General features: G+C 45.4%; 1 protein-coding gene across 1 annotated transcript in view; it reads left to right on the top strand.

The window, feature by feature from the left end:
• Window positions 1–26,444, top strand: part of SYAP1 (synapse associated protein 1) — a 36,579-nt gene extending 10,135 nt beyond the window's left edge. The window contains exons 2-9 of the mRNA XM_062183202.1: window positions 1,015–1,133; window positions 3,034–3,100; window positions 5,465–5,538; window positions 12,304–12,443; window positions 19,945–20,093; window positions 21,966–22,024; window positions 22,469–22,616; window positions 25,640–26,444. Coding sequence (XP_062039186.1) covers window positions 1,015–1,133; window positions 3,034–3,100; window positions 5,465–5,538; window positions 12,304–12,443; window positions 19,945–20,093; window positions 21,966–22,024; window positions 22,469–22,616; window positions 25,640–25,767 — 884 coding nt within the window. The 3' untranslated portion in view covers window positions 25,768–26,444. The remainder of the gene's footprint in view (window positions 1–1,014; window positions 1,134–3,033; window positions 3,101–5,464; window positions 5,539–12,303; window positions 12,444–19,944; window positions 20,094–21,965; window positions 22,025–22,468; window positions 22,617–25,639) is intronic.
• The last annotated feature ends 774 nt before the right edge of the window (window positions 26,445–27,218 follow it).

Here is a 27,218-nt window from a genome sequence, read left to right as displayed (position 1 = left end):
TTCCAGACACATTAGCAGGGAGCTGGATTGGAAATGAGCAGCCAAGACTTGAACCAGTGCCCATATGAGATGCAGGCAGAAGCCCAGCCTTTTACACCACTGTGCCAGCCCCAGGACCTTTGTATTATAGTACGTTAGAACCTTGATACGTGTTTTGGGTCTCCAGGAAAGCTGATTTCAAGGTTTATTTCGTAAACGGGAAAGTTTGTGTTTTCCAATTTTAATCTTTTACATATTTGTTCATTCTTAAGAGAATTTTATGTTTCTGTTAGGGCGTGCCAAGATTTCTGTTTATTAAAAAAATCACCCAGATTTATCATGGGGTGGGTTAATCTGGGAAAAGAGGAACATTATTTTTTGAACAGGAGGGGAGGAGGAAAAAAAGGTAGTATCCTTGGAGTCTAAAAGACAAAGAGCATAAAGGAGCCTTGTTCCTGTTGGTAAGTAAGAGGGGAGATTACTGAGACAAGGTAAAACTAGAGACTTGAGAAGGACAAGAAAAGTTTGAAATGGCTGGTAGGGGAGGGAGTATGCCGCCTGTCTTTACAAGAGTCTGGATGACCAGTAAGTACTCTGAGCAAGTGGGGCCTTTTCACCCTAGCAGCGCTTGGCACTCCTTGTTTCAAGCCCCAATTAACAAGGAACACCCCTATCATTTTCCATTCACCTACCCTCCAAATCTGAGGGTTCAACTAACTGCAGTTCAAAAATAGCTGAAAGAAACAGTGTACCTGTACTGAACACTTAAGATTTTTTTCTTCTCATTGTAACAACTGTTTTTACATAGCATTTGCGTAGTATTAGCTATTATAAGGAATCTAGAGTTTACTAAAGTATATGGCAGGATGTGTGTGGACTATATGCAAACCTATCATTTTTTTCTAAGGGACTTGAGTATCCCTAGAGTTTAGTATCCTTGGGGCCCCTGGAAGCAATCCCCCTTGGATACCGAGGTCCAGCTGTACAATAACCATTGTATTTGAATGAAACAGCAACCCTTTTTATTCTTTACAGATTACCTATTTAACTTTGCAACGACTGCAACGAAAAAAATAACCGAATCAGTTACTGAAACTGCACAAACCATAAAGAAATCTGTAGAAGAAGGAAAAATTGATGACATCATTGATAAGGTATGGAATTCATTAGCAGCTGATATAATGTCCCTTCTTAAGAACTTTTTAAAATCCAAGTAGGTTATCATTATTCTAATAAAACCATTAGTTGTTGAGGAGCCCAGCATGTGGAACAACACGTTAAGCCACTGCCTACAACTCCAACATCCCATATCAGAGCACCAGTTCAAGTCCCAAGTGCTCTAATTCTCATCCAGCTCTCTGCTAATGTGCCTGGGAAAGCAGTGGGGAAGATGGCCCAAGTGCTTGAGCTCCTGCGCCCATGTGGGAGACCAAGATGGAGTTCTTGACTCCTGGCTTCAGCCTGGCCCAGCCCTGGCTGTTACAGCCATTTGGGAAGGGAACCAGTAGATGGAAGATCTCTTTCTGTCTCTTCTTTCTCTGTCTCTGCCTTTCAAATAATAATCTTAGAAAAATTAGTTGAGATTCGTTTTTTCTCTCTCTTTGTATAACAAGTGACTACAATATAAATTACTTGATTTAAATAACTTTGGTTTTTATTTTAATATACTCTTAAAATATTGATATTTTTCATTAAATTATGTCAATTAAATGTTGAGCTAGATTTCAGGATATATGAAGTATTATAGGACAGAGAGATAGACAAAGATATCCCACCCACTGGTTCACTCCCCAAATGCGTACAACAGCCGAGACTAGGCCAGGCCAAAGCCTGGAGCCAGGAACTCAGTCCAGGTCTTCCACATAGGTGGCAGGGATCCAGGTATTTGAGCTATCGCCTTCTATGATGTGCATTAGCAGGAAGCTGGAATTGGGAGCAGGAGCTGGAACTTGAACACAGGTACTATGATAAGGGATGTGGGCATCCCAAGGAACATTTTAATCATTATGCCTTTAAAACTCTAAGAACTGGATTTGTTAATTTTTTGCAGTGTTAAAGTATAGAGTTAGGTAATTTCATTTATGTTGGTAATTACTTTAAGGAGGTCATGAATTAAACCTTAGGTATATTGTTACTTAGATTTTTTATTATATGTACTATTTGTTGGAATGAGACATGAAAGATTTATTTGTTAGAAAGGCAGTTAGAGGGAGAGACAGACAAGTATCTTCCATCTGTTGATTCATTCCCCAAATGGCTGCAATGGCTGAGGCTGGGCCAGGTTGAAGCCAGGAGCCAGGAGGTTTATCAGGATCTCCCACGTGGGTAGCAGGAGCGCAAGCACTTGGCCATCTTCTGCTGCTGTCCTAGGTATGTTAGCAGGGAGCTGGATCAGAAGCAGAGCAGCTGGGACTCGAACTGGTACCCACATAAGATGCCAGCATCCCAGGCAGTGGCTTAACCTACTGCACCACAACACCAGCCCCGGAAATTTAGTTTTTAATTCCTTTTATTTTTGCAGTTGAAGAACTGATGTGTCATAAAGGAGGCTGTATACTTAAAATTCAAAAACATTGGGGCTGCAATTGTGTTGTGTCAAGTAAAGCTGCCACCTGTGACTCTGGCACCCCGTATGGGTGCCAGTTCATGTCCCAGCTGCTCCACTTCTGATCTAGCTCCCTGCTAATGGCCTGGGAAAAGCAGCAGAAATGGCCCAAGTGTTTGGGTCCCTGCCACCCACATGGAAGACCCAGAAGATACTCCTGGCTTTGGCCTGGCCCAGCCCTGACCACTGCAGCAGCAATCTGGGGAGTGACCCAGCGGATGGAAGAAATGTTTCTCTCTCCCTCTCTAACTCTGACTAGCTCTTTAAAAAAAATTTCAAAAACGTTGAAGATCCTCTGTTGTTGGGAAAATGGGGAAGTATCACTTATTAGCCTTTTTATTCAAAGAAAATGAATGGAATGTCTCAAATAGAGTTCAAAAATCTTGAGTGTAATTCTTATCTAATAATAAATTTTTCAGAGTAATTTAACTATGTATTTTTTCTAACAGACAATAATAGGAGATTTTCAGAAGGAGCAGAAAAAATTTGTTGAGGAACAACATACAAAAAAGTCTGGTATGGTATAGGTTTATCCTATTTAATATGCCAAGTTTTATTTATTTTTTACAGATTCATTTATTTATTTGAAAGAGTGGCAGAGAAAGAGGGAGAGACAGAGAGAGGTTTTTCCATCTGTTGGTTCACTCCCCAAATGGTTCACTCGGGAGCCAGGAGCCAGAAACTCCATCCTGGTCTCCTACATTGGTAGCAGGGACCCATGTATTTGGGGCATCATCTGCTTCCTAGGCCCAATAGCAGGGAGTTAGTTCAGAAGTAGAGTAGCCAGAACTAGAACCAGTACTCCAGCATGGGATGTGGGTGTCCCCTGAGGTGGCTTTAACTGTTGTACCACAACATTGGCCCCAACCTGCCAAGTTTTTTTGAGCACCTACTCTGTGCCAGATATCACACTAGTTCTGTTGGTCAGCACTACTCTAAATTAAACGGATGGGCTCCCAGAGCAGTTTGTTTCTGTTTGAAGCATGGAGGAGACTTCTGGCTAGTGATACAGATTAATAGTCAAGTCATATAAGAACCACCAGAGTAGGTGAATGCTTTTTTGTTTATAGATTTATTTTATTTATTTGAAAGGCAGAGTTACAGAGATGTGGGAGATGAGGAAGGAGAGGGAGAGAGAGAGAGAGAGGGGGAGTTCTTCCATCTGCTGGTTCACTCCCCAAGTGGCTACAACAGCCGAGGCTAAGCTAGGCCAAAACCAGGAGCCAGGAGCTTCATCTGGATCAACAATGTGGGTGCAGGGGCCCAAGCACTTGGGTCATCTTCCATTGCTTTCCCAAGAGCATTAGCAGGGAGCTGGATTGGAAGTGGAGCAGCCAGGATTTGAACTGGTGCCCACATGGGATGCTGGCATTGTAGGTGACGGCTTAACCTGCTGCACCACAACACCGGCCCCAAGTGAACTCCTTTATGAAATGTGTCACACATGAGCAGAAGATACACAGTGTTTAGGGAGGGGAAGAGGGAAGACAGTTACTGAGTGGCATCTCCTTTAATGAAAGGAAGAAGCAACAGTCAGCAAGGTTTAGTGATTTGCTGAAGATCACTCAATTGGTGAGTGATGAAATTGAAACCTGCCTTCAGAACCAATGGCCATCTACCCCAGAGAGAGGACAACTGGGGAGAGAAGCAATGGAATTCCAGAGAGTGGAGAATTTCAAGGAGTGTGCAGTCAGCTATGTGGGATAGGGCTAAGAGGTCCAGATAGATGCCCAGGAGGGAAGGCACCACAGAAATGTTTCAGGTGCACATGTTCACAGTTGCCGTAACCGTACCACTTACCCTTATCTCCAGTTTTCCAGATAAAGAAACTGATCTAGAGGGAGGAGAACTAAGAGATGTCCTTGAGATTTGACAACTGGGAGGTTATTGATCACCCTAAAAAGAGCAATTTCAGAGGATCTGGGGCTGGGGGTGTCTTATCCATACCAGAAGTGGGGCCTTATTTATTTGAGAGGCAGGGTTACAGAGAGAGGGAGAGACAGAGAGAAAGGTCTGCCATCCACTAGTTCGCTCCCCAAATGGCTGCAAGGGCTGGAGCTGGGCCAATCTGAAGCCAGGAGCCAGGAGCTTCTTCTGGGTCTCCCACATGGGTGTGGGGGCCCAAGGACTTGGGCCATCTTCCAGTGCTTTCCCAGACTATAAGCAGTGAGCTGGATGGAAAGAGGAGCAGCCAGGACACAAACCAGTACCCACATGAGATACCAGCACTGCAGGCAGAGGCTTAGCTGACATTAATGTTTTCCTTAGAATGTGATAGTGTGGTTATATTACTTTACAATTAACAATTTGGATATTAATTGCCATCATTTGCTGGCTTAGGACAAACTATGGAATGCACCAGTCTGTCTGTCCTTTTGTCCATCCACACATCTTGAAAGATTGACCTTTTCACCATGAAACGAGTTTCCCTTCAGTCTGCCTTGTGTTGTGTTACTGGTAGGACTAGCATCTAGCGTTGAGGCACCACCGCCTACAATTCTGGCATCACATATGGGCACTGGTTCGTGTCCTGGCTGCTCCACTTCCAATCTCTGTTGATGACCTAGGAAAAGCAGCAGAAGATGGCCCAAGTGCTTGGGTCCCTGCCACCAACTTGGGATACCCAAAAGAAGCTCCTGGCTCCTGGGTTTGGCCTGACTTGGCCTAGCTCTGGCCATTGTGGCCATCTGGGGGGGTGAACCAACCAATGGAAGACTGTGTGTGTGTGTGTGTGTGTGTTTGTGTGTCTCCGTCTCCTTTCTCTGTAGCTCTTTCAAAAAATTTTGCTGTTTTAAATGGTCATATAGAAAGTTTATCATTATTTTAAATCATAGATTGCATTATAACCTATTTTTTTGTCTTTGCCATTAAAAACCGTAGAAGCTGCTGTGCCCCCATGGGTTGATAGCAATGATGAAGAAACAATTCAGCAACAAATTTTGGCCTTATCAGCTGTAAGTATCTGTAATACCCTGGATAAAAGGTAGTTTTTTCCTTATCATGGTACATCTCTGTTAATATGACTTTATCCTTAGCAGAATTTTTTTTCTATATAGTTGTTTTAACATTTCAGTATGTTAGGAACTGTATTAGCTTATCATTATTACAACAAAATACCTGAGACAACTAACTTTATAAAGAGAACAGGTTTATTTTGGCTCACAATTTTAGAGGTTTAAGTCCAAGATTGGGTGGCCCCATTGGTTTGGTGTCTGGTGAGGGTAGTGGATGGCAGTGGTGGAGTTCGTGTGGAGGTAGTTTCACATGGCAAGCTAGGAAGCAGAGAGAGTGGGTGGGCCCAGACTCAGGCTTTTATAGCAACCCTCATGTGAGAATTGAAGAGATCACACAAGAAGAACCCTTCTAGGACAGTCCCCAGTGACGTAAGGACCTCCAGCTAGGCCCTACCACCTAAAGGTTTTACTGCCTCCCACTAGCTAGCACCACCCTGGGGACCAAGCCTTTAACATATTCAAACCATAGTAAGAATTCAACTTCCTCCCTCCCTCCCTCCCTTCCTTCCTTTCCTCAGAAAGTGACAGAAAGAGGGAGAGAGATCTTCCATCCACTGGTTCACTCCTTAAATGGCCACAACAGCTGGAGCTAGACCAGGCTGCAGCCAGGAGCCAGGAACTCTATCTCTGTCCCCCATGTGGGTGGCAGGGACTCAAGTACTTGAGCCATCACTGGCTGCCTCCCAGGCACATTAGCAGGGAGCTGGATCAGAAGTGGAGTAGCCAGGACTCAAACTGGTACTCCTATATGGAATGAGGACACCCCATGCAGCAGGTTAACTGGCAGTGTCACAGCACCTGCCTCTTTATTTACTTTTAATTTGTTTATCCTTAAGTTCTGTTTTAGCCTTTTGTATGAAAGAATTATTTTAGCCTTAAAATGATTCTTTTATAATATTTTAAAATATTTTATATATAATCCTTCGAGATATGTGAACATATTGAGTTTTTAGGCAGCATTCTATTTCTTGTAAATTAAATGATTGTGTTCCATATTTTGGCTTTACTCTATGTGTTTGTTGGAAAGTGAAATTGATAGAGCTAAAACTCCATGTGCGCCCACAGACATTTACCTCTGGATTTTATCTTTTTGGAACCTGCAGAGTTGAGGGTTTGTATCCTCATTGGACAGGTGAGGAGCTTGAGACTCTGAAATGTCATACTCATTTCTTTTTTTTTAAAGATTTTATTTATTTATTTGCAAGACAGATAGAAAGGTCTTCCATCTGCTAGTTCATTCCACAAATGGTTGCAACGGCTAGAGCTGGGCTGGATCCGAAGCCAGAAGCCAGGAGTTTCTTCTGGGTCTCCCACTTCGGTGCAAAGGCCCAAACAGTTGGGCCATCCTCTGCTGCTTTCCAATGCCATAACAGAGAGTTGGATCGGAAGAGGAGCACCTGGGACACAAACCACCGCCAATATGGGATGCCGGCACTGCAGGTGGAAGCTTAGCCTACTATGCCATGGCTCCAGCCCCATACTCATTTCTTAGCCATATTTTCCACCTGGCTGTGAGCTCTTTGAAAGCAACAGCCAGCACTGATCTCTTTATCTTCCACACCCAGCATGCTGCGTGACACACTACTTCATGGATAGATCTTTTTGCTCTTGTCAGTTCTTTTCAAGCTTTTTTTTTTAAAAACAGACAAAATTATCAATGCAATCTCAGTTTATAAAACATAGACCCAAGCTCCTGTCCATTGTTATCCCCAGGGAATTTTAAGTTTTTCTTTCCATTTAGTAAACTCTTTAAAAGGACTGAGCATCCATTACTAGTTGAGTGTGACTGCTGTGTGTTTTACTTACGATTGCTATAGCCTACCTTGACACCCAGGGCACATAACTGCTTTTCCTGAGTAGAGAACTAGGACTAGAGTCAGTGTTATTATCAGGTCAAATATCAGAGCCCCACCAGTCAAATCCCCATAGCTCCTCTGTCCCATAGACCTGTTCCTGTCCTCTTCTTCTCCATTGCAGAATAAGCCAGCCATGTTTCTAGTAAAACCCTGTGCTACCTCCTGGTGCTGCACCTCTCCCCCACTGCCAGTGCCTAATCCATCCTGTCAGCACTGTATTTGGAATGTGACTCTAGTCCACTTCTTCACTGCCACCCCCTTGGCCCTGGCCCTGTCACCTCCTGTCTCCCTTTTCAGTACCATTTCATCTCCACAGCCAGAGGGATCCATCTGGGGTGTAAATCACTTCGCACATCTCCTCTACTTAGGCCCTTCCAGTGGTGTCTCATCACTTGTAGACTCCAAGCTAAACTCCTAAGCTAGCTCAGGCCTTGGCTCTGCCCACCTCTCCTCCTCCTTGCCTGCTCCCCTGACTCCCAGCATTCCAGCTATGCTGTTGCATTGTCCTGCTTTAGGGCCTTTGTGTTTTGGGTGCCCTCTTCCTGGAACCCTTCCTCTACATTGTTCTACAAGATCCCAGCACAGATGTCACTTCATCCTGAGACCTTTCTTCACCACTGATTCAGCCCTCCATCCCTGGTCACCCTGTCTTCTGGCCATACCAGTCTGAATCGTTGTCCCTCTCTCCCTTCCTGTGCCTCCTACCCTGCCCCTACCATGTGTCTAAGTGCTATGAAGGCAGGGGCTGCACTTGTCCTCTTCCCTGGTGAGCAGGCTACATGACTAAAAAGTTCCCAAGCTTTCTATGTCAGCCAGAGGCTTTGAAACCTCTCCACTGTGTCCTTTATCATGGCTGCTGAATCTGTTAAGGAATACACTGAATTGCTTGAGAGAGAGATCCAAAAATGCAGTAGCCAGGCTGGCACTGTGGCGTAGTGGGTAGAGCCGCCGACTACATCCCATATGGATGCTGGTTTGAGTCCCGGCTGCTCCACTTCCGATCCAGTTCTCTGTTGTGGCCTGAGAAAGCAGTGGAAGATGGTTCAAGTCCTTGGGCCCCTGCACCCACGTGGGAGACCTGGAAGAAACTCCTGGCTCCTGGCTTCGGATCGGCGCGGCTCTGGCTGTTGCAGCCATCCGGGGAGTGAACCAGCGGATGGAAGACCTCTCTCTTTCTCTCTCTCTCTCTCTCTCTCTCTCTCTCTCCCTCCCTCCCTCCCTCCCTCCCTCCCTCCCTCCCTCTCTGCCTCTCCTTCTCTCTCTGTGTAACTCTTTCAAGTAAAAAATAAATAAATATCTTTTTAAAAAAAAGTATGTTCTCCTTTTTAAAAAAATGCAGTAGCTTAAAAAAGCTATGGGTTTCTTTCTCTCTTCTCTTCCTGTCTCTTCCCTTGCCTTCCTCCATCTTCCCCTGTCATGTGACAATCCTGAAGTAGATGGTCCAAGTAGTTGTGCTTTGGCCCATGAGGTCATCTAAGGACCTGACTGTTATCTGACCTTATCTGTGTTGTGGAAGCCAATTCCCCATGGCCATGACTATGTTCCAACCTGTGGTTGAGAAAGAGGTAGGAGTGCCAAACCATTGCAGACGGAGACCCAGAAACTGCACCTATCAGTTAGGCCTACAGCCTTTTGGCAGCTTAGACACATAGCCAGCCCTGGGTACAAGGAAGCCTGGGAAATCTGGTCTGGCTAAGTGACTGGATGCCCCATCTAGAATGCAGAGCTGTGATCCTGAGAGGAAGGAAGGAGGAAATGGATACTGGGAGACAATGAGCAATCTCTCCAGAGTTGCCTTACATTCTCTGACTTAGCCAGGCACTAGCTTGGGGCAATTTGGAGTCAGTTGAATAGTACTTGAATCTTCCTGAAGTGAGGAGCCACTTAGGACCACGTAATACATGAGAACAAGTTGATAGAAGAGGGGCCAGCATTGTGGTGCAGCAGGTTAAGCAAATAAGCCAGGGTCTTGGATGGGAGCTCCTGGCCCCAGTAGTGCTCAGAGGGTTTGGCGAGGAAATCGATGAGCTTCTTCCCAGCATGGACCCACTCAGAGAAGAGCATGTGTCGCTCTTTGTCACCATTGAGGTCCCAGGTCCCTGATACAGGGACTGAGGCAGCAAAGCTCAGTATACATTTGTTAGTAGCAGAGCCCAGGGGCAAAAGCCTAGTCGGTGCGTAATTAAGAAATGTGTGTTGCTGGGGCTAACCTTGTGTTACAGCAGGTTAAGCCACTGCTTGCAATGCTGGCATCCCATATGGGTTCTGGTTCAAGTCCCAGCTGCTTTGCTTCCAATCCAGATCCCTGCTAATGTGCTAGGGAAAGCAGCAAAAGATGGTCCAAGTCCTTGAGCCCCTGCCACACATGTGGGAGACTCATTGGAGTTCCAAGTTCTTTTTTTTTATTTATTTATTTTTGACAGGCAGAGTGGACAGTAGAGGGAGACAGAGAGAAAGGTCTTCCTTTTTGCCGGTGGTTCACCCTCCAATGGCCGCCGCGGTAGCGCGCTGCGGCCGGCGCACCGCGCTGATCCGATGGCAGGAGCCAGATGCTTCTCCTGGTCTCCCATGGGGTGCAGGGCCCAAGTGCTTGGGCCATCCTCCACTGCACTCCCTGGCCACAGCAGAGAGCTGGCCTGGAAGAGGGGCAACCGGGACAGGATCGGTGCCCCGACCGGGACTAGAACCCGGTGTGCCAGCGCCGCAAGGTGGAGGATTAGCCTACTGAGCCGCGGCGCAGGCTGAGTTCCAAGTGCTTGGCTTTGGCCTGGACCAGCCATTGTGACCATTTCAGAAGTGAATCAGCCCCTATATCAGAGGGACAGTTCCAGTTCCAGCTGCTCTGATCCAGCTTCCTGCTAAAGCACCTGGGAAGGCAGCTGAAGCTGGTCCAAGTCCTTGGGCCTTGATACACATGTGGAGACGAGGATAGAGTTCCTGACTCCTAGCCTCCTAGCTTTGGCTGGGCCCAGATCTGGTTGCTGTGGCCATTTGGAGAGTGAGCCAGGGCGTGGAAGATCTCTCTCTCTTCTCTCTTTCTCTCGTCACTCTGCCTTTCAAATAAATAAATACATATACAATTTTTTAAAATTTTTTTGTTTATTTGAAAAGCAGAGTTAGATTTTCCATCCACTGGTTCATTCCCCAAATGGCTGCAGTGACCAGGGCTGTGCCATTTCCAGTTCTCCCCTGTTGGTGGCAGGGACCCAAGCACTTAGGCCATCTTCTGCTTTGCAGCCATTAGCAGGAAGTTGGATCAGAAGCAAAGCAGGGGCCGGCGCTGTGGCATAGCAGGTAAAGCCGCTTGCAGTACTGGCATCCCATATGGGTGCTGGTTCAAGTCCCGGCTGCTCCACTTCTGATCCAGCTCTCTGGTATGGCCTGGGAAAGCAGTAGAAGATGGCCCAGGTCCTTGGGTCTCTGCACCTGTGTGGGAGACCTGGGGGAAGCTCCTGGCTCCTAGCTTGGGATTGGCACGGCTCTGGCCATTGCAGCCAACTGGGGAGTGAACCAGCAGATGGAAGACCTCGCTCTCTTTCTGCCTCTTAATTTTTTAAAAGTAGCAGCAAAGCAGCCAGAACTTGAACTAGTGTCCATATGGCATGCAGGCGGCAGCTTGACCCATTATGCCACAACACTGGCCCCCATACATAAATCTTTATTAAAAATAAAAATAAGGGGCCAGCATTGTGGTTTAGTAGGTTAAGCCACCATCTGTGGCACCGGTTTGAGTCCCGGCTGCTCCACTTCCCATCCAGCTCCCTGCTAATGTATCTGGGAAAGCACCAGAGGATGACCCAAGTGCTTGGACCCTTGCACCTGTGTGAAGGAAGCTCCTGGCTTCAGCCTGACCCAACCCCAGCTGTTGCAGCCATTTGGGGAGTGAACCAGTGGATGGAAGACCTCTGTGTGTCTCTCTCTCTTTCTCCGTAACTCTGCCTTTCAAATAAATCCTTGTTGTGTTGTTAAATTGGACAGAGTCATTTATTTTTGAAGATTTTATTTTATTTGTTTGAAAGGCAAAGTTACAGAGAGAGAGGCAGAGAGGGAGAGACATCTTCCATCTGCTTGGGCCATCCTCCACTGCTTTCCCAGGTGCATTAACAGGGAAACTGGATGGGAAGTGGAGCAGCCGGGACTCAAACTGGTACCAGTATGGAATGTGGGTGTTGCAGGCAATGGCTTTACCCACTGTAGCACAATGCCAGCAACTAAAATACATCTCTTTTAAAAAAAAATTAATTGGGGTGTGCAGTTGTACATCTCTGGGAGGTAACAGGTGATGGCCCAACTGCTTAGACCCCTGGTACCCATGTGGTAGACCCAGGTTGAGTTACAGGTTCCTGACCTCGGTATGGCCCAGCCCTGGCTGTTGTGGGCATTTGGAGCATGAACTAGCTAATGGAATGTCTCTTTCTTTCTCTCCCTACCGCCTTTCAAAAAAAAAAAAGTGAAAATAAATAAAATTTTTTCAAAAAGAAATGTTGTGTCATATATTTCCCTTTGCTCACATGACTTGCTGACTTTTCAACTTGTTTCTAAAAGGATTTACAGTAGCTTGCACATAACTAAAGGTACCCATCAAAACAGACATGTATGTACGATTTCAAAATGTGATTTCAGCCAGCTGCATGCTGGCGTTTCCTGGCCTCCCAAGTGGTCTGTCCAGATGAGAGTGTTAGGAAATAGAAGGAAGCACCAGTTCACCAGTCTGTCTTCAATGATAGGTTAAGGGTAGCCCATCAGAGGCTTTACGGGGAATTCAGTAGGTGGCCAGCCCACCATATGCTGTTACTTATTCATTGCCTTTTGTGGTTTTCCCCCATGTTTGTCTCCTTTCTCATCAAAGGACAAGAGGAATTTCCTTCGTGACCCGCCAGCCGGTGTGCAGTTTAATTTCGACTTTGATCAGATGTACCCTGTTGCCCTGGTCATGCTGCAAGAGGACGAGCTGCTGAGCAAGATGAGATTTGCCCTTGTCCCCAAACTGTGAGCACTGTTTTCTCAAGCTGCAGTGGCGCTGCTTATGTAGTGCGCGCTCCCCTTCCTGGTGGCCTCAGCCAGGTGCACGGTGTCAGAGAAGACTCGTGGGGGGGGGGCCCGAGTGCTCTCAGAACATCTGTCTGCTCATAAAAGCAGCCCCTAGACTTTGAGGTGGAGATGGGAAATTCTCTTTTGTCCCAGTTATAAGGTAGAACACACTTTCCTCCTAAAACAACAAACATGCCGTGTGTCTCCCCAAATTAAAATTCAGGTCGACAAGGCCCATTAGGACCTTTGTCTTTCTGGAAAGAGACAGGACCGTTTTTCCAAGCTGATGGCCCTGCCCTTCCAGCAGGTGGTTTTTCCTCTGCAAAAGTTCCCCTCTGTCCAGCACACACCTAATGTCTCCTGTGGCTTTTTGTAATGGCTTTGCCAACAGAGGGCGCCCTTCCTCTGGCTGCATGCTTGACTTTGGGTTGTGTCCCCCTCCCTCCACTTTCCCTAATCTTTTCCAGTCTAGTCCCTTGTATTGAAAATTTGTCTCATTTTTGCAATCAGCATTCTTATCCTGGGAATATTCCCTTTTTCTTAGCACTCTTAACCTTTGTTACACAGAGACAGGGTGTTAGGGTTCCCCAAGGACGTGAGTTTTCGTGACCTATTTTCTTCTCTGCCATTTTTCTGGAATGTTCGTATGGGTTTTGGGCTCTTATGGTTCGTAGGCTGTCTGTACCTGTCCTGGTACATTAATAGCATTGTCTTGAAAGGATGCTTGGCCACTCTCTATTGGAACAGGCCTTTGAGATTGGGGAGACTGTATGCAAGTAGCTTCTCCTGAGAGGACTCCTCAACTTCCTGGCAGGCTGTAGGCAGGACAGTGGCAAGAGCTTGGCTTGTCAACAGGGAACATGCAAACTTTCCCCTGACCCCTGTGGCTTCAGTACAATGTTGCCCCCTCAGCCTCAGCTGCACCTGCTGTCCCAATTAGTGAGCTGTCTCTGCTTCATGGGAAGGACAGGATAGAGTCCAGGGCTGGCTCCACTCCTCCTATGTGCAGCCCAGCCTGTAGCAGTCCTGACCTCCAGAGGATCTGGCTGCATCCCACTCCACGGTCTCTCTGCACTTCCACCGGAAAAGTAGGTCTGCTTCTTGCCAGCTGCCCCTCCTACAGATAGCTCAAGGCCCCTGTCTCTGATCAATAAAGTGCATTCCTATTTGTCTCTCCCGAGCTCAGTCTTTTTGTCCTTACAGGATTTATCTTTGTAATTCCTTCTCTGTTATTTCCAAAGCATTTTCAGAGGGAGCACAGACATGTGTGTGTCTGCCCTGCTGTGTGTAGCTGGCTACATAGGGATCTTAGCAAACATTTCTTGGCTCTTTGGTTCACACCCACAACAGCACAAGTCTTCTGTCTGTGTGAGGACACCACTTTGGAAATGTTCTTCCAGACTTGGAGAAACGGCTATATAGAATCTTTTCTTTATTTTTATTCTTTGTAGTGCAACTCTGCTCCCTGTTAGTGATGAATTTTTTTTAAGATTTATTTATTTATTTGAGAGGCAGAGTCAAAAAGAGAGAGCAGTCTTCCATCCGCTGGTTCACTCCCCAAATGACCTCAACGGCCAGAGCTGGGCCAATCTGAAGCCAGGAGCAGGAGCTTCCTCCAGATCTCCCAGGCGGGTGCAGGGGCCCAAGGACTTGGGCCATCTTCTACTGCTTTTCCAGGCCACAGCAGAGAGCTGGATCGGAAGTGGAGCAGCCAGGACTTGAACTGGCACATATATGGGATGCTGGCACTTCAGGCAGCAACTTTACCCACTTCGCCACAGTGCTGGCCCCTAATGATGAATTTCTACAACCCTCCCTAACTCTCCCAAAAGAAGAGTATACGTTTTATGACTAAAATATTATTTACATATTTCTTTTTAGATTGTGTCTAAAATACCTATTTTTCATTAAGGATACATAAGAAGAACCATCTAATCTGTTTCTGCATATGCTCACAAAATCCTAGTAATGGACTTTTTAAAAAAGATTTGTTTATTTATATACTTGTTTGAAAAGCAGAGTGACAGAAAGAGAGGAAAAGACCCAGAAAGAAATCTTCCATCCACTGAGTCACTCCCCAAATGGCCACAACAATCAGGTCTGGACCAGGCTGAAACCAGGAGCCTGGAGCTCCATCCCAGTCTCCCACATGGGTAGCAGAGGCCCAAGCACTTAGGCCATTTTCTACTGCTTTCCCAGGTTCATTACCAGGGAGATAAATGAGAAGCAGGGTAGCCAGGACTCCAACTTGTGCTCTAACATTGGAAACAGCACCTAAACCTGGTACACCACCATGCCAACATGAACAGTTTATGTATTTGTGTGTGTGTGTGTGTGTATATATGTACGCACAAAACTTTTTGAAGCTCTTTCATCTCAGACTTAGAGGTTGTGCCTATTTTGAGTAATGGGTTCTAAAGGAAGAATGCCACAGCTCTGCGGTCCAGGTGGCCTTCATACCTGCAGGCTCCATTGACTTGGAGACCCTGCCAGTAACACTGGGCTACATGCTGAGGCTGAGCTCCTGTTCTGACTGCCACCCGAAGGACCATCTTGAGGCCCTGAATTGCTGGGGCCTGCGGCCTGGGGTGACCATAGCAGTCAGGTAAAATCCATAGTTTTGGTTCTTGACAGTTCTAGACCTACCTCCCCTCCCCTATGCTGACAGAAAGTTTAGGTTTTGGAAAGCTTTTGAGAATTGCTATTTAGTGCTTAGTGTTTATAATTTGTCACAGGCTAAGTAAGCTTCCCGTCAAGTACTTTAATTCCAGTTTCCTATTGCTAATTTTGTTGAGGATAATTTAGAAATTATGGAGGTTTTTGTTTGTTTGTTTGTTTGTTTTTCAAAAAAAAATTGCGAGGCAGAGAGAGACAGAGCTCCAAAGCCTGAGCTGGACCAGAACCAGGAAGTAAACCCAGACACGCCATTGTGGGATGTGGGTATCTTTGCTGGGCTAAATGCCTGCTGCTCGTTTTTATCCTCTATAAGCCCTTCTGTGTTGCCAGTGTTTCCTGAAGGGGTTGAGGGTTTGGCCCAGTGAGCCAAGCTGCCTCCTGGGACACCTGTATCCCATATCAGAGTGCTAGTTGGAGTCCTATCCAGCTTCCTACTAATGTGCCTGGGGAAGCAGTGAAAGATGGCCCAAGTGCTTAGGTCCCCGTCACCCATATGGGAGACCCGGATCAATTGCCTTGTTCTTGGCTTCAGCCTGGCCCATCGCTAGCTTTTGGAACCATTTGGGGAGAGAACAGCAGATGGAAGATCGAGGTTGCTTGCTTGTTCTCTGTGTCTCTGTCACTTCACCTTTCAAAAATTAAATAAATCTTAAAAAAAAAAGCTTCCTGAAGTATTTATGGATGAAAGGATATGATGTCTGGCATTTGCCTTAAATTACTCAAAGTCCAACCAAGGAAAGTATGTGAGAGAGGGGAGTACACAGAACATGATATGAAATGCAGATAATTGTGGAAGCTAGGTCACTGGTATATGGAGTATATTGTTCTACTCTCTCCACTTTTGTTGTGTTGAAAATTTCCATAATAAAAACCTAAAGCAAGCCATCACATGCAAATTATAGCACTTCTGGACTTCTCCTCACTGACAGACATACAGTTTTGATCATTTGAGATACTTCAGAACAGAAGCCATCATTAATTGAGAACGCTTTAGAACGGTAGCACTTCCCCCTGACAGCCTGATGTCAGGACCAAGAAAGGCCCTGCTGGTGTGTCACAGGCATCCTCAGGCCCCTTGGTCTGCCAGCACTAGGGAAGATCACACATCCTTTCCAGCCTCAGGCTATAACTGAGCTCAGTGTTTCTCAGAGGGTTTTCGCAGGATACCAGTGCCTTAAAGCAGTCTGTTAATGTGTAAATGTTGGAGTCCATGTGCTCCAGGGATTTCTTCATCAAAGGACTTCTCAGAACCTTTATTGTTTTTTAAAAGATTTATTTATTTTTATTTAAAAGCAGAGTGACAGAGATAGTGCAAGAGACAGAAATGGATCTTTCATCTGCTGGTTCACTCCCCAAATGGCTGCAATAGCCAAGGCTGTTCCAAGCTGAAGCCAGAAGCCTGGAACTCCATGCAGGTCTCCCATGTGGGTGGCAGGAGCCCAAGTACTTGAGCCATTTCCCACTGCTTTAACAGCGAGCTGGATCTGAAGCAGACCAGCCAGGACTTGAACCAGCACGCCGGTATGGGATGCCAGCATCCCGAGCGGCAGCCTAACCTACCCGCCCCTCTCAGAGCCTTTAGTTGTCATCTGAGCTGTGGTTCTTCTCCAGAGTTGCCCAAGCACCTAGGTTAGTACCGTTGTACGTGGCACTCAGGAAATGAGAGTGGAAGTAATAAAAGAACAGATGAGTGATATCTAGCAGCAAATTCCTTCTTGTTACATGGCCTAGCTTATGCAGATGATCTTAGATTTTGCCTTTGTCACATGAAAGGCTAGCTCCCTGGCCTCGCTTCACCATTCACAAATGTGTTCTCACATTTCCTGTAAGGCAAGCCCTGTCCTGATTCACAATCCTGTGTGTTTTGTTAGTTTTCACTGATTTGCTTCTAACCCCTTTGAAGTGTGTTTTTCTGGCATACTTTCTTCCTCGATTTTCTACCCATGTTAAAAAACTTGGATCCCTTCTCATATACCAGGAAGGAAAGAGGCATTCCTCCAGCCTGTGGTCATTTCTACTTGCAGAAAAATGTTTTTAAAGATGAACAAGTTGAGGCTGGTATTGTGGTGTGGTGGTTTAAGCCTCTGCTTGGGATACCCGCATCCCATGTTGGAGTGCCTATGAGCAAGTCCTATCTCCACTTCCAATCCAGCTTCCTGCTAATCAACATCCTAGGAGGCAGCATATGATGGCTCAAGTACTTGGGCCCCTGCCACCCAGCTGGAGCTCCTGGCTCCCCACTTCAGCTTGGCCCAGCCCCCATTGTTGCAGGCATTGAGTAAAACAGTAGATGGAAGTAATTTTCTCTGTCCTTTTCTCTCTGTCACTCTGTGTTTCAAATAAATAAGTGTGAACTTTAAAAAGAAACAAAGGAATGATCCTCCAGGCAAATAAGCAAAAATGAAAAGCAAGCAAAATCCTAACCACACACCCTGCAGCTCACCAGAGCCATTGCTTGGATACCCTTGGTTTGGAGGATATGTTTTTATGTACTTGTATACCTTTTATGTTTGTGCTAACTCTTATTTCATCTTCCATCCTAGAGGTTTTAATTTAGTTGCTGTGAGGTGAGCACAGTCATCAATTTTTTTTCCCATTGTAATTGTTTTGAAACAATCACAAACTTACAGAAATGTTGGAAGTACAACATAAGGAACTCCCTTCTGAATCCTTTGAGACCTGATTCCCCATCACCACCAGTGCTCGCGTATATATTCTCTACTTAGCTACAGCATGACCGACCACACGTGGAAGCGTCTTTCACACAGTGTTGCCCGCCAATTCTTAGGCCCTAGGCAGATTTTTCCGTGTGTCCCAACATCTTTTTCGGCAAAAGAGTGTAGTCAGACTCACAGCTTGCACTTAGTTTTTGTCTCATCGGCTTCCCTCAGTCCATTGCATCCTCTCAGGTGACACACGCTACTACTTGTTCCATTCCTGTTCACAGTGTGCTCACTTGATGCTGGTATCTGTGAACTTATTCTTTTCCTCTTTGAAAATAAGCAGCATTTTGTAGGGAGGCACTTTGACACTGTACATATTCTATTCCTCATCAAACCTTTAATGTATTCATGAATTTCTTATCTGTATGGACTCATGGTCCTGTGTTATACAGTGAGCTATAATCTGTTGCTATTGTTATTTATTTTGATGCTCAAATTGTCACCAATGTGGCCGGTACAGAGCCTGTGGAAGCTGACTCCTGCGTCCTTTTAACTCATTCCCATCATTCTTTGGGTGTTTTCTTGCTTTCTGGCACAAGATAAACCAGGCTCATTTTGTTCTTTCTCTGCTCTAGCCCCAGAATTGGCTATTTACCCAGGAAGCTGGGCAGTGCTATTTAGGAAGCAAGATCTGGGTGCCATGTGTGCTCATTGCTATTGGAGTGTCACTACTACTCACCTTGTCCAAGGATGCAGCTAGGGAATGGGCATGTGTCCGTTTATAACTGAACGGAATGAAAACCATGGTTCACAGTGATACCCCTGGGAGGGTCCTTCTAATTTTCCCCCATCCGTGATTTTTTTTCAACGATTTATTTATTTGAAAGTCAGAATTACAGTGAGAGGAGAGACAGATCTTCTATCCACTAGTTCACTCCCCAAGTGGCTGCAGCAGCCAGAGCTGGGCCAGGCCAAAGCCAAGAGCCAGGAGCTTCATCCGGGTCTCCCATGTAGGTGGCAGAGGACCAAACACTTGGGCCATCTTTTGCTGTTTTACCAGGCACATTAGCAGGGAGCTGGACCAGAAGTGGAGCAGCTGGGACGCGAACCAGCAGCCACATGCATGCCAGCATCACAGGTGGCAGCTTTACCCGCTATGCCACAATGCAGGCCTTCCCTTTCCATGATTTCAACTCCTTTCTCTCATAGTGAGAAACCTTATGCAATCAAGCCCCCTGCATGTAACCAGTCTTCCACTTTTGTCACTACCCACCCCTCTGCTCAGATACCCTTTTCTCCCTGCTCAATTCTCACTATCCATTCCAGGCTACCCACTGTGTGGACACTTCCGTTACCCCAGGTGGGCACCAGCACCACACACCAGGCGATTCTAACATGCAGCCACATTTAGGAACCCCAAACAGTTCTCTCAGGCTGAACTGCACTTTGGTCTTTTTCCTCAACTGTCTCCCACCTCATGGCTAACTCTTACCAGTTGCTAACTGTCTCCCACCTCATGGCTAACTCTTACCAGTTGCTAACTTTCTCCCACCTCATGGCTAACTCTTACCAGTTGCTAACTGTCTCCCACCTCATTGCTAACTCTTACCAGTTGCTAACTGTCTCCCACCTCATTGCTAACTCTTACCAGTTGCTAACTGTCTCCCACCTCATTGCTAACTCTTACCAGTTGCTAACTGTCTCCCACCTCATTGCTAACTCTTACCAGTTGCTACTTATTAGTAGGCTGCCAACTATTTCCTTTCACAAGGAACAACACCCACGATGCTTCCTTCTCGCTGCTTGAAAGCATTTAATCCTCTAGGTAACAGCGGATGGTGGGTGGAGTCCTGCCTCTGCTTGCAGTCCCCCAGGGTAGTTTTTCACAACAGTGCCACGGGCAGTGTTGTTAACCATCGAGATCCCAAGCAAGGCTGGGCTTTCTTCTGCCTTCAGGGACTTGTCTGTCGCCACTGTTGTTCAGCAGTGGGCATCTCCTTTGCCCCTTGCTTGGGTTTGAAAGTTTGAACTATCTGTGCTGGTTGTCCCCTCTGACAAGTGGGCTCTGGGTGGACTTGTATGCACGCACTCTTACGTGGGTGCTTCTGTCTGTGTTACAGCCTGAAGGAAGAGGTGTTTTGGAGAAACTACTTCTACCGTGTGTCCCTGATTAAGCAGTCGGCCCAGCTCACTGCCCTGGCTGCCCAGCAGCAGGCCGTGGCAAAGGAGGGGAAGAACAGTGGTGCCAACGCTGATTTGCCTCTGACAGGTACTTTTGGGGCTGGATACATCACTCTGGGAAATACAAGAAATAAGTTTAAAATATTCTTTTAAAAATGTGTATCTTAGTGATTTTAATGAGCTTGTCATCTTGTATGTACCAGAAATGTACAAGAAATGTCATCATCTTCTGGCAAAATGATTTTCTTTTCAGAAAATACCTGACCCAGGTCATGGATGCCTTCCCCAAGCTTGCCTTTCCTTTGCTATCTCATTTCCTTTCCTCTTTCCTTTGGCATTTTTTCCTCTTTTTTCTCCCTCAAAGCAGCCACCTTGCCCACATCTCTTCCTTTCCCTTTCCCATGAGCCTCTTTACACCTCCTGTGCTCCACTCTGGGTCAGTCCACCTTGTTCTCTTTGTGTCTTGGTCTTTCATGCAGCAGAATGATGCTGCCTTCTGTTCAAGGGAGCAGCAGCCAGCTCGGGGCTAGTATCTAACCCTTTCCAGTGACACTGCACCCTAGTTGTGGGACAGGGTTTCTATAATATTAGCAGCTATTTGATTCCTGTGATAGTCATTAAAAAAAGAAGTGTATTTAGTGTCACAGTTGTAATTTTGAGTGTGTACCTGCTGTGTATGTAATGACAGTTGCACAATTATCCCACAAGAAATGAGTGCATTGAGTTCATGGCAAACTTTTGTAATGGAATTTATAATGATTGAGCCAAACAGCATGGCCTCAATCAAGTACAGGTTGTACAGACAACTTGGAAAGTATCCGACACTGCATTTAAGATCAGGGCAACTGAATGAAATTGATCTACGTTAAGATGTACCCTTTTGTATATACAAGGGATCTTATTACAGTTCATGAAAAATGTGTATTATGAAAAAACTATGCATGGATTTTAAAACAATTTTTATGCTAAAATAAACTTATCTTTTAATTCTGTTTTTTCTATAAACTTTAAAACCTTTTTTGCTTGTTTACTTGAGAGAAAGATGAGAGACATATACACACAAACATACACATACACAGGTGTCCTGTGCACTGGTTTACCCCCCAAATACCCACAAATGACTGGGACTGAACTGAGCCAGAGCTGGGATCCGGGAATTGAATCCAGGTACTAAATCCAGGTCTCCTGCACGGGTGCAGGAACACAATCAGTGGAACCATCAACTCTGCCTCCAAGGGTCTGCTGTGAAGGCAGCAGGAATCAGAAAGTGGTGCCAGCTTTCAAGCCTAGGTATTCTTGTATGGGATGCAGGCATCTTCACTGGCATCCTGATCCTGATCACTAGGCTAAACATCTACCCTGCAAACTTGTAGATATTAATATTCATCCCAATTGCCTATCATTCTTTAGAAAATCTTTATATTGATTTTACTGTAAAATGCCCTTTTACCAAATACAACCTATTTAACAAAATGGACTTCAGAGACTGACTATTCAGTTAAGCCTGTCTATTTAGGAAGGTTACTAAGATGAAAAGGAGGCCCTTGAGAAAAGAGGTGGCGGCTGTGACTGGGCATTGCATCTTTTGTGCTTGTTAGCATTCATGACAACAGGGATACTTGAGGAATAATTTAATTCTTATTATCCTGAAAGAGCAGAACTGTTCAGTGAGTTTTGCTGGCACTGAAGTCGAATATGTTTTCCTGCTGGACGTTTTATATAAGGAGCATTCAACAGGATGATAGGTTAAAAATATCCCCAAAAGTAAGAGGTTGAGATAGTTTGACATGACTGTTTCTTGCATTAACGTGAGAAAAGCTGAAAGCATAACCTAAAAGCTCATTTCTGAAAATTATTTAGCATCATCATTTTTGTAGCTATCTTAGCTCTTATTATAGTACATATTCAGAACTGACCCAAGCAATTATTTTATTCTGTCTATTTTATTCTCACTTCTTAGAGGCAGTACGGCCCAAAACTCCACCTGTTGTAATCAAATCTCAGCTGAAAACTCAAGAGGTAATGCAGTTTTATATTGTACCTAGTAGTTGGTGTTTGGCAAGGAAGTAACTGTGTTAACCATGATACCTCCTAAAACTACTTAGGAACATGGGTCTTAATCTGTTTTGAGACAAACTGTCTGGTGCTTGTAACTAGCCAAGGACCTTTCCACTGAGCAGATTACTGGCATCGATAATGCTGGATGAGCTCCTTAGGGATGAGAGAGGATGGTTGGAACTATCCAAACTGAGTGAGAATAATAGCCTCAGGTGGTAACGCAGTTAGTTACCAAGCAACTGTGCAAGTTAGAAGGTTGTAGAGCAGTGATCGTTGTCTTGGAGCTAGCAGCAAGAGAAAATGAAAATTAAGCTGCCTTACATTGTGAGACCACTGTAAGCAAGAGTTCTAGCACAAAAATGTTGCTGAGAAAGCCATTTTAAAAGCTCTTTGGTTGCATTTCAGGATGAGGAGGAAATTTCTACTAGCCCAGGAGTTTCTGAATTTGTCAGTGATGCCTTCGATGCCTGTAACTTAAATCAGGAAGATTTAAGGAAAGAAATGGAGCAACTTGTGCTTGACAAAAAGGAAGAGGAGACAGCTGTATTAGAAGGTAAAAAACCAAAACAAACTGTTATTTTCCCTAGTTCCAAAGTTGACTGTACAAACATACAAAATATCTTGTACAGTGTACAAAAATATCTTGTAAATGTTGCACAAAAATTGATCCTCTGTTTTCCACTAGAAGGTAGAGTCTAGAAAACATGACCAGATCTCATGTCTCTCTCTCTGTCTTAAAAACTCACAGAAGCAGGCCAGCACCGCAGCTCAATAGGCTAATCTTCCACCTGCGGCGCTGGCACACCGGGTTCTAGTCCCAGTCGGGGTGCCGGATTCTGTCCCGGTTGCCCCCCTTCCAGGCCAGCTCTCTGCTGTGGCCCGGGAGGGCAGTGGAGGATGGCCCAAGTGCTTGGGCCCTGCACCCCATGGGAGACCAGGAGAAGCACCTGGCTCCTGCCTTCGGATCAGCGCGGTGCACCGGCCGCGGCGGCCATTGGAGGGTGAACCAACGGCAAAGGAAGACCTTTCTCTCTGTCTCTCTCTCTCACTGTTCACTCTGCCTGTCAAAAAAAACACACACACACACACACACACAGAAGCAGCTCAAAGGGCTTGGGAGTCTGTTTTGATCTTCGAGTTCCTCTGGTGAAATGCACTGAGACTCAGAGATGTTAAGTGATTTGCCCAAGGCATCTCAGCATCAAGGTCATGTGGCCAGGAGGGAGGTGCGAGCAGAGATGCTGCCCTCCAGTCTTCTGCTTGAAGCCCTACCTTTCTGTTTAGCTGCACACATGTTTATGGGAGCTTCTTTGCCTGGCTGCTGTGGGCAAAAAGAGCATCACTTCTGAGAAGAGACAAGCTGCCTTTGAAAACTATTTTCTTTTTTTTTTTTTAAGATTTATTTATTTGAAAGTCAGAGTTAGAGACAGAGAGAGAGACATCTTCCATCAGCTCACTCCCTGAATGGCCTCAACAGCTGGAGCTGGGCCAGACTGAAGCCAGGAGCCAGGAACTTCTTCAGGTTTCCCATGTGGGTGGCAGGGTCCCAAATACTTGGAACATCTGCTGCTGCTTTCCCAGGTGCATTAGCAGGAAGGTGAATTAGAAGTAGAGTAGCTGGTATTCGAACTGGTGCCCATATAGGATGCTGGCCTCGCAGGCAGCAGCTTAACCTGCTATGCCACAGCACTGGCCTGAAAAACTAATTTTAAAAAGAACTGGGTGGGTGGAGCACTGTTGGTTTCTTTGCCCCACTGGGACAAGTTACTAGAGTAAAAGCAAAAGATTGGGTTAATCATCTCAGACCTGCATTGCACTCAGGAAGCCACCGTCCCCACAGTTGTGCAGAGTGCCAGCTAGAAAAGTAGCCTCCAAAGGTGAACCTGAACCCTGTTGGCATGCTGTGGAGGAACTCTGGAGGGGGGGATTGAGAAGGAAGCAGGAGGGAGGCAAAGTGAAAACCTGGGCTGTTTAGACCCTGAGACCCCTCCCACCCTGGCTGGTTTCTGAGAAGGCTGCTGGCCACTACGGAGGGAGGGGGGGGGGGAGCGCTAGGGCCAACTTTGCAGTGGTTCCCTTTGGACTAGTGTCAACCCTCGTACAGAGGCCCCACGGGAAACTGGCAGGAGCTCCGGGCTGGGGGAGCTGCTGTCCTTTTCTCTGAATTTCTGGCCGAGCTCTAGTTTGGACCACTTAACATTCTCTTATATGTCTTAGCTCCCCAGCTCAATTATAAGCGCCTCAAGCGCAGTTGCACTTTGTGTCTCTGCGACACCTAACACGGGGCTTAGTACTCACCAAGCACCTGATAAATGCTTGTGAAATCAGTGCTTTCCCGTGCAACACACCGCGCCTTTTCCCTTGACGTCACTGTTGCAGAAAAATGAAAACATCTTATTTTTGCTTTCTTTACAGCTAAGTTTATTTTTAAAAGATTAAAATGAATTTTAGCTCTCCTTTTTTCAGGAGCTAGTTTTGTTTTCTCCCTGTTTTATAACACTACATGGCAGATGCCTTACCCTGTGCATACGCACTCATGCACATGTAAGTTGCACCATTGAGTCTCAGCTTGGAAGACCTGTGCAAGAGCTCCAGGTGGAGCACCATGGGAGAGCCCAGGCTTTGGCTAGGGATTGCCCGACGTCAGATCCTGGTATCTGTTGCCACTCGAGGGAGACAGGCTCTTTCTCAGTGTAGGTGAACACAGGCTGCGGAAGCTGCAGATCTGCTTCCATCTGTGCGTCTGTTGCTGTTAAGAGGTGTAATCTTAGAGCAGGTGTCATGCCACACCATGTTAAGCGAGAGTGCCTGGGATCGATCCTTGCCTCTGCTTCTGATCGAGCTTCGTGCTAATGCCCCTGGGAGGCAGTGGATGATGGCTCAAGTGCTTGGGTTCCTGGCTTCTGGCTCCATCCTCGTTCAGCCCTGGTTGTTGTGGGCATTTGGGTAGTGAACCAGTGAATGGGAACTCCCCCCACCCCACCCACCTCACCCCATCACTCTGCCTCTCAAAGAAATACAACATTGAAAATAAGTATTTTTTTAAAAAGGTGTGATCTTGGGCAACTCACTTAAGCTTGTCATCTGATCTCTCTAAGCCTCCATTTGCCCATCTATAAGATGGGGATCCCAGTGCTGTCTTCTCCATGGCTTGTTCTAAGGATAAAAAGAGTGACACATAGAAAGCAGTTAGGTCAGTGCCCAGCTTGGTAAGAGCCCGATAAACATCCACTGTTTTGGCTGCCATCATCATCCCTGGTGGTGGTAAAAAGTGATTTGCAGCCAGTTATCAACTATCCATATAAATCAAAGGAAAAGCAGAGGCCTAGGTAAAGCAAAATAATAGCCACAATTCACTGATGACAGCTGATACCTTTGCTTCTACATTAACAAGTTCCTCTTTCTAATTCTATTTCTCCTTGGTCACTGTGAAAATTTGTTCCTTTCTGAGCACGCACAGGAATGAAGCCTGGGATTTTAAAAATGATTGTGGTTGTTGAAGTTGACTGAATTGTTGACACCAGCATTATGAGTTCAGGGAGAACCTTTCTTTTCCCTCTCCTTTGTCTCTTTTAGAGGATTCTGCAGACTGGGAAAAGGAGCTACAGCAAGAACTTCAGGAATACGAAGTGGTGACAGAATCAGAGAAGCGAGATGAAAACTGGGATAAGGAGATAGAAAAAATGCTTCAAGAGGAAAACTAATGTTTCCTGAAGTAACTGAGTGATCCTTAACAGTCCACCAACTGACATTAAAATTGTAGATGTTGACACTCACTGAATCAGAAGGCATGGAGTAAAACTTTGTGAAATTCAGAATTATTCTTTCTCAAGTTGAAACTTGCCTCTTCTACTTTTAAAAGCGTATATAGAACAGTTATTCTGGTAATGAAAAAGGAATATCTTATGTCACATTTCTTTAATTATAAATCAAGTAATAGCTGTTCTTTTAGGGTGGTATGAATAGCTTTGCCACAGAAACATAAGTAAAATTTTAGAGTTGTTTTCCATGAGGTCAGTAATCTAATTTATTTTACAGTCCCAGTTTTCTAAACATTTTGTACTCCTCCTTGCATTTTCATTAATTCATGAATGTTAAAGTACTTAAATAGATTGATTATTATGAAAATGACCAAATTATACCAAAGAATTTAAAAGGAAGCACTTTCAGAACTTTTTTTCTTGCTAGGTATTTTGTAAAATTCCATCTGGAAGCCAAAAGATAAAATAAGTTGGTTTTTAATGATATAAACATCTACACAATTTGACATGACGAAATGCTGTGCAAACATACTGAGGCCTTTTCTTTCCTTCCTTCCTCCCTTCCTTCCTCTCTCCTCTCCTCTCCTCTCCTCTCCTCTCCTCTCCTCTCCTCTCCTCTCCTCTCCTCTCCTCTCTTTTCCTTTCCTCTTCTCTTCTCTTCTCTTCTCTTCTCTTCTCTTCTCTTCTCTTCTCTTCTCTTTTCTACTATTCCACAAATAAAGTGTGGGGACCTTCCATCCTTTTTGTACTAATCTTCAGGCTGTCTACCTTAAAGTCTGTTCTTGTTGTAATTGTCACCACATATAAATGTTCTAACTTATCTTAATTAAACTGTCAGTCTTTATAAAATTGCATTCCTTTGAGTACAACTCCTGGGAACCTTATTAATTCTACATGCATTTTGCTACACCAGCAGGCACATATTCAGAGAGTGATTATTTTAGCATTTGCTTCTCAAATTTTTGATTTTCCAAGGAGCCTTTATTTCATAAAGGGGAAAAGAATTAAGATGTTTTAAGATGTTTCATTATAAGAAAAATGTACATATTTGTATTTTTGGCCCCATAAAAATGAGCCTATGGTCCTCTAGCAAAGAGAGAACTGGTCAGGGAGAGAACTGGGCTGGGTCCAAGCGCTACTCTTGTGTCCATGCCCAGGAATGAGCTGGACTGCCTCAGCTGTTGTCACTCAGGTTACATCAGAGCAGCCAACTCCTGTGTTCTGTGAAACTTCTGGCCCCATTATCAAAAGATGCCCACTTGTGTTACCACTATTTGTTATTACTGAGGTGGAGTTCAGGAATAAGTGGCAACTTCTGAAATATGCTTCTGAGGGGAAACTTTTTATGTTTTCTTTTTCATAGTAGAGTTTGCTGGAAGAAAAGAAATGCTTTT

Source organism: Lepus europaeus, chromosome X (genome assembly GCF_033115175.1).
Source record: "Lepus europaeus isolate LE1 chromosome X, mLepTim1.pri, whole genome shotgun sequence".
Lineage (NCBI taxonomy): Eukaryota > Metazoa > Chordata > Mammalia > Lagomorpha > Leporidae > Lepus > Lepus europaeus.
The sequence above is the reverse complement of the archived record's forward strand: the minus strand, read 5'-3'. Positions and strand labels throughout refer to the sequence as shown.